The sequence below is a fragment of the Podarcis vaucheri genome (assembly GCF_965113315.1).
Source record: "Podarcis vaucheri genome assembly, chromosome: Z".
In the NCBI taxonomy this organism is placed as follows: Eukaryota; Metazoa; Chordata; class Lepidosauria; order Squamata; family Lacertidae; genus Podarcis; species Podarcis vaucheri.
In genome coordinates, this window is record NC_138758.1 from 549792 (window position 1) to 567520 (window position 17729).

The window sequence follows — 17729 nt, forward strand, 5'->3', positions numbered from 1 at the left end:
CCCAGTTCAGCTCCTGATGGATTGACATTGTGACTGCGGAAATGGCTAGAAGCATCCAAACAATGACTTATCAGTGCAGGTAAGGAAAAAAATTAATTTTCATTTTTATCATCTACAATATCTTATTTATTTTACCGTATAGTACATTAGTGATTGCTTTCATTTTATGGATCAGTGGTCTCATTAGAAAGTAAAATTCATGTTCAGATTGCTGTTTTTAAAAGTCTGGAATAGTTTAATCTGTTTGGAATTCCTTTGCATGGGAAAGTGTGCTTTGGCTTCGGAACGGATTACGTTTGAGAATCCAGGTACCACTGTATGTTGGCAACCAGGAAGAGGGCCTTCTTGGTGGTGGCGTCCGCCTTGTGGAACGCCCTCCCATCAGATGTCAAAGAAATAAACAACTAAATTAGACATTTGGAAGACATCTGAAGGCAGCCCTGTTTACGGAAGTTTTGAATGACATACATTCTAATGTTTTTTTAATATTTTGTTGGAAGCTGCCAAGAGTGGCTGGGGAAACCCAGCCCGATGGGAGAGATAGAAATAATTTGTTGTTGTTGTTATTAATATTATTAGAAAATTGTATTAGATTAAAATAATTAGGTTTGATTCGTATTCATTTGGGAAGCCAATAAAAGGACTTGGGAGGCTGGAGTCCCTCTGCGAAAGGCTGCCTGCCTCCTGTCCGCGGGAAGGTAGAGTCAGAAAGGGCGGAGCAGCCCAACCCGGATCGGCTCCTGCTGGTGCGGGGAGGGGGGATTGTAAAAGGGTGGAAAAGGAGGGGAGAAGGAAGGAGGGCGGCGGCGGCTGCGCCCTCCGCCGCGCAATTTGGCCACCTGCCTCCTCCCCTCCCCCCACCGTCGCTGCTGATTGACAGCCCGTGGAGTCGCGACTGGGTGGAGCCGCTGGGTGGGGTCAGGCAGTTGGGTGGGGGAGAGAGGAGCCGCCGCCACCGGCGCCGCGTCCAGCAGCCAGGCTCGCTTTTGCACACACGGCGAGGGGAGCGCACTGCGCGGAGGCGGTGAGCGCGCGGGGAAGCGGTCCGGGGCAGTGGGCGGTGGGTGGAGGCGGTGATGGGTGGGGTCAGGGACGGGCAAATGGGTGGGGGAGCGCGGCTCTGCAGAAGAGAGCCGCCGCCGCCCCCGGCGCATCCAGCCAGGATTGGGTACCCCCAGCAAGAGGTGAGCCCTGCGCGGAGCGGGCTGGGAGGTGGTCCTGCAGGGCGGTGGGTGGCGGCGGTGGTGGGTGGGGTGAGGGACAGGCAGATGGGTGGGTGAGCCCGGCTCGTCGGAGAAAAGCAGCCAGACAGGCTCGCTTTGCGCACGGGGACCGCCGGCGAGCGGAGCGGGCAGGGAGGTGGTCCAGCAGGGCGGTGGGTGGAGGAGGTGACGGGTGGGTGGGCAGGGAAGCGGTCAAGGGCGGTGGGCGGAGGAGGCGGAAGCGCGGAGGAGGCGCCAGCCTCCCGCAAACGGGAGCGGCAGAGGACGCAGCCGAGCCCGCCGGGAAGAGGAGGAGCTGGAGGCGTCTGTTACTAACGGAGGAGAGCCTCGGCTGGGCGTCTCCCGAGGGGGTGTGGCGGCTGTGGGGGCTTTCTGGCGTGGCCCTGCTGCTTCCCCCTGCCCCGCCGCCGCCCCCGGTTCTGGGGCTCGAGCAAGCTCCGTGAGCCGATCCCGCGGGTGATGGAGCCAGGGTGGCGGCCGCTGCGCCCCTGGTGGCGGCGGATTGGCGGGGGGGGGAAGGCTGACTCGGGCTCGGGTTGACAGGTGGGGGCGGGGGCGGTGGGTGGAGGCGGTGGTGGGTGGGGTCAGGGACGGGCAGACGGGTAGGGGAGCCCGGCTCGGCGGAGAAGAGCAGCCTCCGCCTCCGCCACCATCACCACCGGCGCGTCCAGCCAGGCTGCCTTTGCGCACGGGGACCCGCGGAGAGGTGCGCCCGCCGCGGAGGCGCTAAGCGGGCAAGGAAGCCTCGGTCAAGGGCGGTTGGCGGAGGAGGCGGAAGCGCGGAGGCGCCACCCCCCGAGGAAACGGGAGCGGCAGAGGGCACAGTCGAGCGCGCGGGAAAGAGGAGGAGCTGGAGAGGCCGGGCCGCTGCGCCTGTTACTACGCACGGGAGAGCCTCTGCTGGGCGTCTCCTGAGGTGGGGTGGCGGGGTGGGGGGCTTTCTGACGCGGCACTGCTGCTCCCTAGTCCCCCTGGTTCTGGCTGGCAGCGAGTCGGGGAGTGGGGGGCTGGAGCAGGCTCCGTGAGAACGATCCCGCGGGTGGAGCCAGGGTGGCCGCTGCGCTCCCGGAGGAGGCGAGGGAGCGAGGCTGGCTCCGCGTCGGCAGGTGGGGGCGCCCCCGGGCGGTGAGTGGGTGGAGGAGGTGGAAGCGCGGAGGCGGCGCCCCCCGAGGAAATGGGAGCGGCGGACAGCGCGCAGGGAAGAGGAGGAGCTGGAGGACCGGCAGCCGCGACTTTTACGCACGGGAGAGCCTCTGCTTGGCGTCTCCCGGGGGGTGCGCGCTCGAGCTCCGTGAGAACGATCCATGGGTGGCCACTGCGCCTCCGGTGTCTGCGAGGCGATGGAGTGAGACTGGCTCCGGGTTGACAGGCGGGGGCGCCCCCGGGTAGTGGGCGGAGGAGGCGAATGCGCGGAGGCGGCACAACACCAGGAAACGGGAGCGGCAGAGGGCGCAGCCGAGCGCGCAGAGAGGGTTCCGGAACGGATTAAGTTTGAGAAGCAGGGTACCACGCGGCTGGCTTCGTCTGAACTCAGATTCCCCCGTCTAATATCCCTAGTGCGAAAAGATTGTCATCAGAGCGCCTGGACTGAAATTGTCTTTCCAAAACTTCACTCTTGTGAAGCTAATCACTTTGGGTTTTAGTCAAGCAAACAAGCTAAACAATCTCGAGCATCAGATCAACTTGGCCACAATCGGGAAATTTTTCCCATGGTATCACTACTTTCCACCTATTCGACTCTTTCGCACCCTATTTGCACAACTTTGATACAGTGGTACCTCGGGTTACATACACTTCAGGTTACATACGCTTCAGGTTACAGACTCCACTAACCCAGAAATAGTACCTTGGGTTAAAAACTTTGCTTCAGGATGAGAACAGAATCGTGCGGCAGCAGGAGGTCCCATTAGCTAAAGTGGTGTTTCAGGTTAAGAACAGTTTCAGGTTAAGAACGGACCTCTGGAACGAATTAAGTACTTAACCCGAGGTACCACTGTAATTCCAAAATAGTGACACGCTTCTACTCTCGCAAGATTGAATGTACCACCTTACCTTCGGCTGTCCTCGAGAGACAATTCCAAAAAATCTCACTGGGAAAAACTGTGGAGATGGCAGGACTGAATTGGTGGCTCATGTCCTTCTGGCCTGCGCTCTTTTCAAAGATTTCCAGAGCGGGGTTATCACCCCTCTTTTCTTGTCCATTCCAGGTCGCACCCCCACTGTTCCAGTGTTCTTCTGTTTTGCGGCTGCCAACAAAATATTAAACAGACTAAAATGTCAAACCTTACAAACTTCCCTAAACAGGGGTGCCTTCCAATGTCTTCTAAAAGCCAGACAGTTGTCGATTTCCTTGACATCTGATGGGAGAGGGCGTCACCACCGAGAAGGCCCTCTGCCTGGTTCCCTGCAGCCTCACCTCTCACAGGGAGGGAACTGCCAGAAGGCCCTCGGGAGAGGGACCCCAGTGTCTGGAGTGGAGACGCTTCTTCAGGTCTTCAGGACAGAGGCTGTTGAGGGCTTTCAAGGTCAGCACCAACACTTTGAATTGTGCCCAAAAATGTCCTGGGATCTAATGTAGGTCTTTCAAAACCGGTGTTATGTGGTCTCGGCAGCCGCTCCCAGTTGCCACATTCTGGATTAATTGTAGTTTCTGGGTCACCTTCCAAGGTAGACCCACATAGAGCGCATTGCAGTAGTCCAAGTGGGAGATAACCAGAGCATGCACCACTCTGGCAAGACAGTTGGCGGGCAGGGAGGGTCTTATCCTGCATCCCAGATAGACCTGACCTGGACACAGAATGGACCTGCACCTCCATAGGTCCAAAATGACCCCCAGGCTGCACACCTGGTCCTTCAAGGGCACAGTTGCCCCATTCAGGACCAGGGAGTCCCCCCACTCCCCCCCCCACAACTGGACTTCAGTCTCGTCCAGATCTGTTAGCCGCCATCCGTCCTCCAACCGCCTCCAGGCACTCACACAGGACCTTGACTGCCTTCACTGGTTCTGATTTAAAAGGGAGGCTGAGCTGGGTATCAGCCGCATACTGGTGAACCCCCAGCAGAAACCCCCTGATAATCTCTCCCTGCAGGTTCATTTAGAAGTTAAAAAGCATGGGGGGGGGAGAGACATTCCACAAGTGAGAGCCCAAGGGTCCAAAGACCGCTTATTGCTTTCCTTTTAGGTCTCGTTAGATAGAGAAATTCATGTTAAATTGCTGTTTTAGGGTTTTTTTTAAAGTCTGGGAGGCACACCCGGAGAGCGAGCGGCAGCAGGAACGCCCACATTCTTCCACTCTGGGCAGGGCCTGGGTAGCGCCAGGTCATGGAGAGGTTGCAAAGGGGATGGGTGGGTGCCACGCCTTGCACTTGGCTCTGGGCCAGATTCGCCTCCTTGCTTAGGGCTTGTCAAGGCAGCTGAAGCTGGGCGGAGAGTGCCAGATGGGCGGAGTAGAAATAATAAAATGATCCTTATTATCCAGGAAAGCTCTGGCCGGCCTAAAGAGCTGGCAAGATGGGGGCACACCCAGCCGCCTGCAGCCGTGTCCGCACCTATGGCAGGAATTTCCTCCGGGCCTCGCCCTTCTCTGCTGGCAAATAAAGGGGGGGGGGAGAGAGAGAGGAAGAAGTCCAGGGAGGAAGAGGGAGAGAAAGAGAGAAGAGAGGATAGATGAAGGGAGATTGGAGAGAAAGAGAAAAAAGTAGAGAGAAAGAGAGGGGAGAAAGAGAGAGAGAAAAGAAGAAGTCTAGGGAGGGAAAGAAAGAAGAGGGATAGAGGAAGGGAGATTTGAGAGAGGAATAGAGAGCATAGGGGAAAAAAGTAGAGAGAAAGACACACAGAGAGAGAGATGTGAAGGCAGGGCTTGCTTGAGCATCACAGGGAAGCCAGCCTGCAGGCTCTGTTGCCACGGCAACGAGATGCACCCGATAGAGCTTGGTACCTGGCAGCATCAGCACCAGCAGCCTCAGACCAGCAGGGAGACCGGGTCCCTCTTGGCCCCCCTGGTGGGCAGGCGGGCAGTGGAAGGGTCCCTTCTCCCTGCGAGGGGCCAGAGGGGAACTCTCCGTTGCCCCAGAGGCCGAGCTCTGGGCCCTCCGTCCTCTCGTCGCTGCCTCGTGCGCAGAGAGACTTCTGCCGTCCCGCCCGCCCCCCAAAATTCGCACTCAAATTCCAAAAGTGAGGTGCGCTTTCCCCTAGAAAGAGATGCGGGCCTGGGTACCAGCTCCATCCTCAGGTGCATCCAGTTGCCATGGCAACAGAGCCTGCAGGCTGGCTTCCCTGTAATGCTCCAGCAAGCCTTGCCTTCACATCTCTCTCCCTCTCCCCCCCCCTCTCTGAGCTGCCTTAAATCGGATTTTTAAAATAAAATGCTTTGGGAGGAAAAATCTTTCTCAAGATTTTCTCTTTAAGCTAGTCCAAAGGCTATTCATCAGGAAAGAAGGATTTGTTTAAAGTTTTTCATGAGTGCTGAAACTCAGTTAGGCTTCCTCAAAATCAGCCATCCAGATGTTTTTGACTTACAACTCCCATGATCCGTAGCTAGCAGGTCAGGGATGCTGGGAATTGTAGTATCAAAACATCTGGAGGGCTGAGGTTGAGGAAGCCTGCCCTAAATTTTTCTTTTAAAAAAAGTTTAAGCACATCAGTTAACAAACATGGATACATATACCATAATGTTGTTTTAGTTATTGTTTTAGTTAAATAAATTGTTTAAATAGTTATGAAGGAAATGATTCCTTTTCTCCTTCCAATCAAGCACAGCAGAAAAGTTGTCCAAACAGAAACAGTTAATTTATTAAACCTCCCCATAATTTTATAATTATTGGTCTAATAGTCTATGCATTTCTGAAAACTTATGACTCCAAAAAGGAAACATTCCTCCGGTTGTCCGTATTAAGAGGAGGCCAGCAAGGCTGAACCTTTTTGTAAAAACAAAAAACAACAACACAGATTCTATCATTCCAAAAAGGAAACCACCTTCTGCTTGTCAATATTTAAAAAAGGATGCCAGCAACATCTTTATCAACGACTTGGATGATGGACTCAAGGGCATCCTGATCAAATTTGCAGATGACACCAAACTGGGAGGGGTGGCTATAACACCCCAGAGGACAGGATCACACTTTAAAATGACCTTGACAGATTAGAGAACTGGGCAAAAACAAACAAGATGAATTTTAACAGGGAGAAATGTAAAGTATTGCACTTGGGCAAAAAAAATGAGAGGCACAAATAGAAGATGGGGGACACCTGGCTTGAGAGCAGTACATGTGAAAAGGATCTAGGAGTCTTGGTTGACCACAAACTTGACATGAGCCAACAGTGTGACGCGGCAGCTAAAAAAGCCAATGCAATTCTGGGCTGCATCAATAGGAGTATAGCATCTAGATCAAGGGAAGTAATAGTGCCACTGTATTCTGCTCTGGTCAGACCTCACCTGGAGTACTGTGTCCAGTTCTGGGCACCACAATTCAAGAAGGACACTGACAAACTGGAACGTGTCCAGAGGAGGGCAACCAAAATGGTCAAAGGCCTGGAAACGATGCCTTATGAGGAACGGCTAAGGGAGCTGGGCATGTTTAGCCTGGAGAAGAGGAGGTTAAGGGGTGATATGATAGCCATGTTCAAATATATAAAAGGATGTCACATAGAGGAGGGAGAAAGGTTGTTTTCTGCTGCTCCAGAGAAGCGGACACGGAGCAATGGATCCAAACTACAAGAAAGAAGATTCCACCTAAACATTAGGAAGAACTTCCTGACAGTAAGAGCTGTTCGACAGTGGAATTTGCTGGCAAGGAGTGTGGTGGAGTCTCCTACTTTGGAGGTCTTTAAGCAGAGGCTTGACAACCATATGTCAGGAGTGCTCTGATGGTGTTTCCTGCTTGGCAGGGGGTTGGACTCGATGGCCCTTGTGGTCTCTTCCAACTCTATGATTCTATGGTTCTATAAGGTCGAACCTTTCTGTAAACACAGGGTGCCCTGGCTGGGCTTTCCTTTTGACTGTGGGTGGAGGTGGGTGGGTGCATTTTGGAGGGGTGCCCCACACCTGAGTCAGTTCTCCGGGGCTGCCCTTTGCCAACTCTTGGAAAGGCCTTGGGGGTCCGGCTGCAGCCAGGGGGGCCCTTTTTGCAAAGCTTTTGGCGGCACTTGCAACCCCCAGCTTTCTGTTAAAAAAAGCATCTTCAGTTTTATTTGGGCAGGGAGCATCATGAGTGCTCACAGTCTTGGCCTTAGGACATCATCATCATCATCATCATACTACTACTATAGGGTTGTTGTTTGTATTTTGATTTCATGTATGCAATATTTTATGTGAACCGCCCTGAGACCTTTGGGTATAAGGCGGTATAAAGATAAAATTAATAATAATAATAATAATAATAATAATAATAATAATAATAATGAAGAATTTCATTAAGAATTTTATGATTCCCAAAAGGAAACTTTCCTCTGCTTTTTGTAAAAAAAAAAGAGGGATTTTATTATTCCAAAATCGAAACCTTCCTCCAGCTGTCCATATTAAGGGAATGCCAGCAAGGTTGAACCTTTCTGTATAAAAAAGGATTTGATGATTCCAAAAAGGAAACCTCCCTCCACTTCGCCATATTCAGAGGAGGCCAGCAAGGCTGAACCTTTTTGTAAAAAAGGGATTTTACTATTCAAAAAAGGAAACTTTCCTCAGCTTGTCTAAAAGTACGTGGATGCCATCTAGGTTGAACCTTTCTGTATTACTGCAGAAAGGAAACCTTCCTCCGATTGTCAATCAGAGGATGGCAGCGAGGCTGAACCTTTCTGTTAAGGCAAAAGGGGGTTTATGATTTCAATGAGGAAACCTTCCCAAGGTGTTCAGGAATCCAGACCTGACTGGCCCTTCTCTTCCCTTCCCCAGGCTCCCGGCACCTCTGTCCACCATGAGTTCCTCGCCACTGCTGGGTGATGGCGAGCTGCCGGCCGCATTGCTGGGTGACATTAAGACTGAGCCCCCCGAGGAGCTGCTGGCCGAGCCGGTGGATCTGTCGGTCCACAAAACCAAGGTGCCACCAGTGCCCCAGATCCCTCTATCCTGCTTCCGGACCGGTGCACCGCCCGCCGTGTCACCGGCGCCACTGGGCTCCGCGTCCTCAGCCATCCCAGCTGTCCTGTCTCCGGGCTCCATCCTGGCCTCAAGCCAGGGCAGCGGCGGGCAGCAGATCCTGCACGTGATCCACACGATCCCCTCGTTCCAGCTGCCCGGCAAGATGGGCAAACTCCAGACCATCCCGCTGGTGGTCCAGTCGCTGCCGGTTGTCTATGCTGCCGTGCCGGCCGACGGGGTGGCGGCAGCCGCCGTGACGGTGCCCCTCATCGGGGGTGACGGGAAGGACGCCGGGTCCGGTGAGGGTGCTGCAGGGTGGTCATAGATCATGACAATATTAAGAGCATGCCAGCAAGGCTGAACCTTTCTATAAAAGAAGGATTTTATCAGCTTCCACCGATTCTACATATTGAGAGGATGCCAGCAACGCTGAACCTTTCAGTAAACGAAGGATTTCATTGTTCCAAAAAGGAAAGCTGCTTCTGATTGTCCATATTAAGAAGATGCTGAACCTTTCTGTAAAAAAAGGAATTCATTATTCCCCAAAGGGGAAGTAAACAAGGCAGGGAGAAATGACCATGTTAGATCACTAAACTCCAGGAAACTACAAATATCTCCCGGAAAGTCTTGTCCTTTTTCTGAATGCGCCTTTGTTTTTTCCTGCAGTGAAAGTGGACCCCGGTTCCATTTGCCCAATTGGCATTGGCAGCGAGAGCGACGACAGCGCTTCGGAGAGCCGCCCAGCCTCCTTCCCCGAGCTCCAGAGAGAGTGAGTTTCCTGCCAGAGGATGCCAGCAAGGATGAACCTTTCTGTAAAGAAAGGATTTAAATTAAGTCTTACGGACTAGGGATTTAAATCGTGATTTAATTTGATTTAATTTATACTGTTATTATTATTAGGATTAGGGTTAGCAATAAGGTTAGAGATATGGATAGGAGTTAGGGACAGGGATTAGGGATAGAGTTGTTGTTAGTTGAATCTTACTCTCAGGTTCTGCTGTTTCTCGTCCTTGATTTTGACTGTTTTTTTTCATTGTTATTTTATTTTTAACAATGAGTGCCCAGATGGGAGGGTATGGATCATATAATAATAATAGGACGTTGAGTCTTACTATCAGGTTCTGGTGTTTGTCATGTGTCTGTTTTTTACTGTTTTTTCAATTGTTATTTTATTTCTAACAATGAGTGGCGAGGTGGGCGGGGTAGAAATAATAAACAAATAGTAGTAGTAGTAGCAGTAGTAGAAGTATTTTGTTACCCCCCCCCTCCTCTCTGCCAATCTCTTGCCAGGCCTTCCTCTGTGAGCCAGATGCAGCAGAGCGACTCCCCGGACCTCAAGAAGAGGCGCATTCACCAGTGCGACTTTGAGGGTTGTAGCAAAGTTTACACAAAGAGCTCACACTTAAAAGCGCACAGAAGAATACACACAGGTAGGGTCAACCTTCCTGGCATCCTCTTAATATTGACAATCAGAGGAAGACTTTTTTTTATCATAATAAATTCCTTGCTGGCATCCTCCTAATACTGATAATGGGAGGAAGGGTTTCTTTTTGGAATAATAAAATCCCTTTGTTAAAAGGAAGGGACAGCCTTGCTGGTATCCTATTTATTTCATGTTACTAAAACAATAACCCTCTGTTGCCCCCTGCAGGAGAGAAGCCGTATAAGTGTACCTGGGAGGGCTGTACCTGGAAATTTGCCCGTTCGGATGAATTGACCCGGCATTTCCGGAAACACACAGGCATCAAGCCCTTCCGCTGCTCGGACTGCGACCGGAGCTTCTCGCGCTCGGACCACCTGGCTCTCCATCGCCGGAGACACATCATGATGTGAAATTGGAGGGCCGGCGGTCACCCTCGGATCCCCCCCCCAAATATCCAGAGGTCAAAGGAGAAACTTTGGCAGAGTGAAGAACCATGACAGCGAGTTTGATACCCAAGCCAAGATGGGTGGAGTCTCTCGGACCTTTACCGAAAGGTTCCGCCTAGCTGACATTCTCTGAATAGGGACAATCGAAGGAAGGTTTCCTTTTGGGGATAAGAGGAATAACCTCAATTGACGGGTGCCATTCCCCTTTGGCAGAAGGGGTCGAGCTGGACTTGAACCTGGAACCTCGTTCGACCGATGGGGGTAGTTTCCCCTTTGGTGGATGGGGGGGTCTGGGGGCAACAGAGGAGGGTCTTCCTTGCACGGATCAATATATGAGATTTTGGGTGGGATATGGACATGAACATCTCCCCGGGTTCCGAGTGCGAGTGGCGCATTCCCATAGAAAGAGATTGATTGAGAGCTGTTTGTGGATTTTCCTCTCGAGCGAGAGCATTGATCGCCGAAACGAAAGCAATCATCAATGGACCTTTCGATGAAGTAAATAAGACAGGACAGCATTACTTTGAGTCTCAAACTTCAGTCCAAAGCGTTCCATGTGCGAGTCATGCTTTCCCATAGAAAGGAATGCAAAACAGATTAAGACAGCAATTTAACATGAATTTTGCTCTCTAACAAGACCATTGATCCCCAAAACGAAACCAATAATCAATGGACTGAACTATGAAATAAATAGGATCTTGTAGATGATAGAAACTAAAATTAATTTTTTTCCTCACCTGCACTGACCTGATTGATCCATTCCGGACTTTTAAAAACAGCCATTTGAATGTGAATTTTGCTCTTTATTGAGAATTTGATCCCCGAAATGAAACCAATAATCAATAGACTGTACAATAAAATAAATAAGATCTTGTAGATGATAAAAATTGGAATTTATTTTTTTCCTGACCTGCACTAGTGATAGTCATTGTTTGGATGGGGGCGGGTTTGATCCGTTTCTGCAATCACACAATCAATCAATCAATCAATCAATCAATAGCTGAACTGGGATCCACACAGTCACAAAAACCAATGAGCCACAGGTTGGAATCAGTACCAACAAAATGAAGTGTTCAAAGCAGATAAAAAAACAAAACAGGTTTTCCAAGTGAAATTTCAATATTAGATAAAGAATTATTGCAAGACAAAGGTGATTTCTAAAATATATGGAATTTTATTGCAATGGGATGTAAAAGAGGTAATGATCCAATAGGCTATGGATATCGGTAGTAAACTGATTCGATTATCATCATGGGGGAAACTATGGATGGAGAGTTGGAGATTTGCGGCTTGCGAGGCGATAAAGGAAAATGGGATAAAGATGTTTATCAGATGGCATTTAACACAAAATCTTACACAGTGACAGATGGTATTTAAGCAAAGCATTAAAAATGTATAAAACAAAATAAAAAATGGGTCCGAGGGGAAACCAAGTAGGTGGGGCACTCTTACAGGGCGTTTGAGCACCAAAGAAGGTTTCCTCTTGAGGATAATAAAATCCCCTTTTTTACAGAAAGGTTCAGCCTTGCTGGCATCCTCTTAATATGGACAATGCGGCTGTTTGGCTGGGGGCCTCCATCTTTAGTTCTGGTGCCTTTTCATGTGCAGCGCCAAGTGGTCTGATCGGGAAAAACATCGCCCACAGGCGAGGCACCCAAAGGGTTTGGCACCCGTGTGTTTCCGGTAGTGGCGTGTCAGCTCGTCAGATCGGGCGAAGCACCACTCACACCCGTCCCAAGCGCACCGATATGGCTTCTCGCCTGGAAAGGGGGCAGAAGAAAGAAGGAAAAGGAGCGGCGTTAGAAACATCTGCCCAGCCTTTCTCCTCCCAGGGCTCATTTTCGCAGCAGATGCCCAGGGGTTGGCGCTGCGGGTTGAATGGCACCCAGAAATCGGAACCAGCAAAGGTGCTGGGTATGCCTGGAGGTGGTTGGAGGATAGATGGCGATTGAAATCCCTAGTCCGTAAGCCTTGATTGAAATCCATTTTTAACGGAGAGGTTCATCCTTGTTGGTATCTTCTTAATGTGGACAAGCAGAGGGAGGTTTAATTTTTGGAATAATAAAATCCTTTTTTTAAAGAAAGGTTCAGCCACTTAATATGAACAAGTGGAGGAAGGTTTCTTTTTTGGAATAATAAATTTTCACAGTAGTTTTTACAGTGTTACTGTAAGGAAAAGGACTTAATTCAGGTCTTACTGACTAGGGGTTTAAATTGTGATTTAAATCGAAATTTAAATCAATTTGATTTAAATCAAATCTACCCAGGATATAACTGTAAAAAACTACTCTGAAAATGTATTATTCCAAAAATGAAACCTCCCTCCATTTGTCGATATTAAGAGGATTCCAGCAAGGTTGAACTAAAAAAAAGTAATTTAATCATTCCAAAACAAAAACCTTTCTCCAGTTGTCCATATTAGGATACCAGCAAGGCTGAACCTTTCTATAAAAAAATTGATTCTTACTGACCAGGTATTTAAATGGTGATTTAAATCGACTGCATTTAAATCAAATCCACCAGGGGGCGGGGGACATTTCTAATTCCACCCCAATCATCTCCCTTACAAGCCGCCCTCAGGTTTAGCCGCAGCCAATCACATACCTGTGTGAGTCCTCTGATGTGCTTTCAGGTGAGAACTTTTGGTGTAAACCTTTGTGCAACCTGTGAAGAGATCGGGATGAATTGGTGGGGTGAAATAGTAGTAGTAGTAGTAGTAGAGGGCCTTTTTCACCACCTCTATTGCATCTGCAGAAAACAGCAGCAGGAGACTCTTTCACGTGGTTCGCAATCTATCGGAACCACCTGCACCACCAGGGCCTGGTAGGGACCCCAATATTTCCTGCAATGCTTTTGCAAAGTTTTTTGCAGATAAAATCGCTCAGATTCAGAAGGAGGTAGACTCCACCGTGGGAGCAGGGCCGGGGCGGGAGAGTGCTAGAGTTCTGTCTGGTCCTGTTACATGGGATCAATTCCAATCTGTTACCTCCGAGGATGTGGACAGGCTGCTTGGACAAGTGAAACTGACCACCTGTCTCCTTGATCCTTGCTCATCCTGGCTGATAAAAGCGAGCCGGGAAGGGCTGGGCGATGGGCTCTGCGGGGTGGTGAATGCTTCCCTCTGTGAGGGAGCCTTCCCAGAGTGGGGGATGAGTGCTCAGACCCCTGGGCTCTCACTTGTAGGATGCTTCAGGGTTCTGTCCTCTCCCCCATGCTTTTCAACATCTACATGCAGCCGCTGGGAGAGATGATCAGGGGGTTTGGGCTGGGTGTTCATCAGTATGCGGATGATACCCAGCTCTACCTCTCTTTAAATCAGAACCAGTGAAGGTGGTGACGGTTCTGTGTGAGTGTCTGGAGGCAGTTGGAGGATGGATGGCGGCTAACAGATTGAGGTTGAATCCTGATAAGACACAAGTACTGTTTTGGGGGGAAAGGAGACGGGTGGGTGTGGGGGACTCCCTGGTCCTGAATGGGGTAACTGTGCCCCTGAAGGACCAGGTGTGCAGCCTGGGAGTCATTTTGGACTCACAGGAGACGGTCAATTCTGTGTCCAGGGCGGCTGTCTACCAGCTCCACCTGGTACGCAGGCTGAGACCCTACCTGCCTGCGGACTGTCTCACTAGAGTGGTGCATGCTCTAGTTATCTCCCGCTTGGACTACTGCAACGCGCTCTACGTGGGGCTACCTTTGAAGGTGACCCGGAAACTGCAATTAATCCAGAATGTGGCAGCTAGACTGGGGACTTGGAGCGGCCGCCGGGACCACATAACACCCGTTCTGAGAGATCTGCATCGGCTCCCAGTACGTTTCCGAGCACAATTCAAAGTGTTGGTGCTGACCTTTAAAGCCCTCAACGGCCTCGGCCCAGTATACCTGAAGGAGCGTCTCTACCCCCATCATTCAGCCCGGACACTGAGGTCCAGCTCCGAGGGCCTTCTGGCGGTTCCCTCATTGCAAGAAATGAGGTTACAGGGAACCAGACAGAGGGCCTTCTCGGTAGTGGCGCCCTGTGTCAAGGAAATAAGCAGCTATCCTATCTTCAGAAGACATCTGAAGGCAGCCCTGTTTAGGGAAGTTTTTAATATAATGCTGTATTGTTTTTAACACTTGATTGGGGGCCACCCAGAGTGGCTGGGGAAACTCAGCCAGATGGGCGGGGTATAAATAATAAATTATTGTTGTTGTTGTTGTTGTTGTTGTTGTTGTTGTAGTAATAGCAGTGGCAGTAATAATAATAATAGTAGTAATAACAATAACAATAATCCGTATCAGCCTGAATATAAGCCTCACTTTTTCCCCAAATTCCGACCGCGAAAAGTGAAAGTGCAGCTTATATTCAGGCCACTTGTCAATTTTAAGAGGATGCCTGCAAGGCTGTACCTTTGTCTAAAACGGGATTTTATTATCCCAAAAAGGAAACCTTCTCCTTGTTAATATTCAGGGGATGTCAGCAAGGCTGAACCTTTCAGTAAAAGAGGATTGGTCCTACCGGAGTAGTCACAATGATGGACCCTTCTCTTCTCCAGCTCCGGGTTGTTCCTCTGGCTGTACTTGGGGATCGGCATGGCGAGGGTCCGCAATCCACCATGCAGCGTTGGCATTTGGCCCTGGAGGGGTCCTTTCACCGACGAGGCAGCCTGGTCCTGCCTTTGAGAGATGCCCTTGGCAACCTCTGGGCTGCCAGGCTGTGAGTTTGGTGGTGACGGCGGCAGGCCCAGGGACAGGCACCCCAAGATCCGACCCGGGTTGGAGAAGACGTGGAAGGCGCTGCCAAAGTCGGGGAGGGTCTGCCATGCCCCGGCTGGGCCTGGCCTGGCCAAGAAGGTGCCGGGTTCCGATTTGACCCGGGCGAAGGGGGCGAGGGGCTTGGGGGGCCTGTAGAGGCCCGTGCGAAGGTGGGCAGAAGGTGGCTTCTCTGCGGAGAAGTATTCGTCGACCACGGAGGCGCTTTCCCGGCGGTACTTCTGCCCGACGTCCAGGGGGGTGGCGGGCAAATGTCCTGAGAGGTACTGGTCCATTTCGAAGGGGGCCTGGAGGAGAAAGGGCAGTTAGTGGAATAATAAAATCCCCCTTTTTACAGAAAGGTTCAACCTTGTTGGCACCTTCTTATATGGGCAAGCAGAGGAATGTTTCCTAATTGGAATAATGAAATCATTTTTTTTACAGAAAGGTTCAACCTTGCTGCCATTCTCAATATTGGCAACCAGAGGAAGGTTTCCTTTTTGGAATCATAAATTTTCAGAGTCGTTTTTACACTTCTATCAAAAATTACTGATTTGGTTCCACTCTTAGAAATACATAGAGCGAAGATTATGAAATGACGGTGAGGTTTAATAAGTTAATTATCTTGTTAATAATAAGTTAATTAATAAGTTAATTATCTGCCAATATCTGGACAACTTTTCTGCCATACTTGATTGGAAGGAGAAAAATAACCATTTCTTTAATAACCATTTATTTAAGTAAATGAATAATATAGTACCATATGCATCCATGTTTGTTAACTGATGTGGTTAAACAATTTTTAAAAAATGAAGTGTAGAAATGACTCTGAAAATTTATGATTCCACAAAGGAAATCTTCCTCTGCTTGTCCATTTAAGAGGATGCCAGCAAGGCTGAACCTTACTGTAGAAAAAGAATTTTATTATTCCAAAAAGGAAACCTTCCAGTGATTCTCCATATTAAGTGGATGCCACAGCAAGGTTGAAAAAGGATTTTATATCAAGTCTCCCGGACTAGGGATTTAAATCGATTCAATTCAAATCAAATTCACCCTGCTTTTGCCCTCTTATCCTCAGAGTGTTCTCGAAGGAAAAAGAACAAGCATCTTGAACCCGGGGTCAAGACCAAGATTGAACGATCTGAGGAGCAAATATTGACCTTGGTCAATAATTTACTAGGGAGACAATAAAAAATGACATTGAGCCAAGTAAGTATGTACCGTATTGTCCCAAATATAAGCCTCATATTTTCCCCAAAATCCCAACCGTGAAACGCTAAAGGGTGCCTTATATTCAGGCCAATACGGTACCATATTCAGGCCAATATACGCCAATTAGGCAGGGGGTGTTTACTGAATTATTGTTTTTATTTCAATTTTACGTATTTGATATTTTACGTGAACGGCCCCGAGACCTTTGGGTGTAGGGTGGTATAAAAATTAAGTAAGTAAGTAAATATATAAATGAAAAAATGAAAAATAAATAAAAAACCCAGAACGTGGGGTTTTCCTGCAGCTCACTTACCTGAGCCAGAGCCTGTTGACTTTCCGAGGTCTGTGCCGTCGGCTGGAGGTCTTCGAAGACATCTGTGTCTTCCATGTTGGCGGGTTTCGAAACTGGGCAGCAGCTCATCCTACCCACCCTGCCCTTCTTCTACTTGGCAGAGTTGCGGGAAAAACTCAAATCCGAGAAAAAAAATGAGATTTTGGGGACAATTTGGCCCCTCAGAAAGCTGACTCGCCCGTTGATAATTTGGAGCAAGAATCCCAAATCTGTTGCACAAAAAATTCCCAATTTACAGTGTTGTGAAACTCAAATCAAAGAAGAAAATCAAGTTTTTTGGACAATGCAAAAATAAGGCCCTCTTCCTAATCTTGAGGAATCCAGTTGCTCTGCAGTCTCAAGAATCCCAAATCTTGTTGAACGAAAAATTCCCACTTTGCAGCTGCAAAAAAACTCAAATCCGAGAAGAAAAACCAGGTTTTTTTAACGATGCAGAGAATCAGGCACCCGGAAGCATCTAATCTGCAGCTTTAAGAATATCCCAATCCGCAGCAAGAAAAATTTACCTGTCTGAAAGTGGGCAGGTCTTTCCCTCTGTCAGCCAATCAGGAGAGATCTCACTCAACTCCGGCCAATGAGAGGGCCAGAAACCCTCTTCTTTAAAGGAACACAAGATAGAAGGATTTTTTATTTTTTGTTGGAGAAATAGAAAGAAAGAAGGGCATGTTTGGTGCCGTCTTTCCAGGCTGAATCTCCTCAATTCTCGGTGGTTCCCAGGCTATTTGGACCATTCCACTACTGAAGTACAACAACAACAACAACAACAACAACAACAATAATAATAATGGTAATACAGTATTCAAGTATATAATCTATACCCCGCCCATCAGGCTGGGCTTCCCCAGCCACTCTGGGCAGCTCCTGACAGAAGAAAAACAGAATAAAACCCTGTAAGATTTAAATCCCTTTTTTACAGAAAGGTTCGACCATGCAGACATCCTCTTAATACGGACAAGCAGAGGAAAGTTTGCTTTTCCTTTTTTTACAGAAAGTTCAGCCTTGCTGGCATCCTCTTAATATGGACAAGCGGAGGAAGATTTCCTTTTTGGAATCATAAAAGCCTCTTTTTTGCAGAGAGGTTCAACCTTGCTGGCATCCTCCGAAAATTGACTGTATTTCGAGATGAGTCGGGAAATGAGAGTACTCCTAAACATTAAAAAATAAAATAAAATAAAAAGCACTGGTTCAATGAATATATGTTTGTGTGTAACGGTTTTTTTCTTCCTGAAACATTGAGAGTATCTAAAAAAACTGACGTCATCTTGCTCAGTGGCT

The 17729-nt window shown here is 49.0% G+C and overlaps 2 protein-coding genes across 8 annotated transcripts; one reads left to right on the top strand and one right to left on the bottom strand.

Annotated features, from left to right (window-relative positions):
* Positions 1–945: 945 nt before the first annotated feature.
* Positions 946–11052, top strand: KLF8 (KLF transcription factor 8). Of its 6 annotated transcripts, none has more exons than XM_082207493.1 (6): positions 946–1024; positions 3431–3748; positions 8111–8595; positions 8963–9065; positions 9587–9726; positions 9948–11052. In XM_082207493.1, the coding sequence occupies exons 3-6, from the start codon at positions 8133–8135 to the stop codon at positions 10127–10129; spliced, it is 888 nt and encodes a 295-aa protein (XP_082063619.1). In that variant the 5' UTR covers positions 946–1024; positions 3431–3748; positions 8111–8132; the 3' UTR covers positions 10130–11052. The 6 variants fall into 6 exon arrangements, with proteins under 6 accessions (XP_082063619.1, XP_082063617.1, XP_082063622.1 ...); XM_082207494.1 differs by lacking the exon at positions 946–1024 and having other exon boundaries at positions 2503–3560; positions 3667–3748; XM_082207491.1 differs by lacking the exons at positions 946–1024; positions 3431–3748 and adding an exon at positions 1071–1228.
* A 267-nt stretch (positions 11053–11319) lies between these two features.
* On the bottom strand, positions 11320–17136 carry LOC309523574 (Krueppel-like factor 5). 2 transcript variants are annotated; one of them, XM_082207506.1, is made up of 4 exons: positions 16416–17119; positions 14658–15198; positions 12770–12829; positions 11320–11925 (listed from the first exon to the last, which is right to left on the bottom strand). In XM_082207506.1, the coding sequence occupies exons 1-4, from the start codon at positions 16521–16523 to the stop codon at positions 11747–11749; spliced, it is 888 nt and encodes a 295-aa protein (XP_082063632.1). In that variant the 5' UTR covers positions 16524–17119; the 3' UTR covers positions 11320–11746. The 2 variants fall into 2 exon arrangements, with proteins under 2 accessions (XP_082063632.1, XP_082063633.1); XM_082207507.1 differs by lacking the exon at positions 12770–12829 and having other exon boundaries at positions 16416–17136.
* Between the last annotated feature and the right edge of the window lie 593 nt (positions 17137–17729).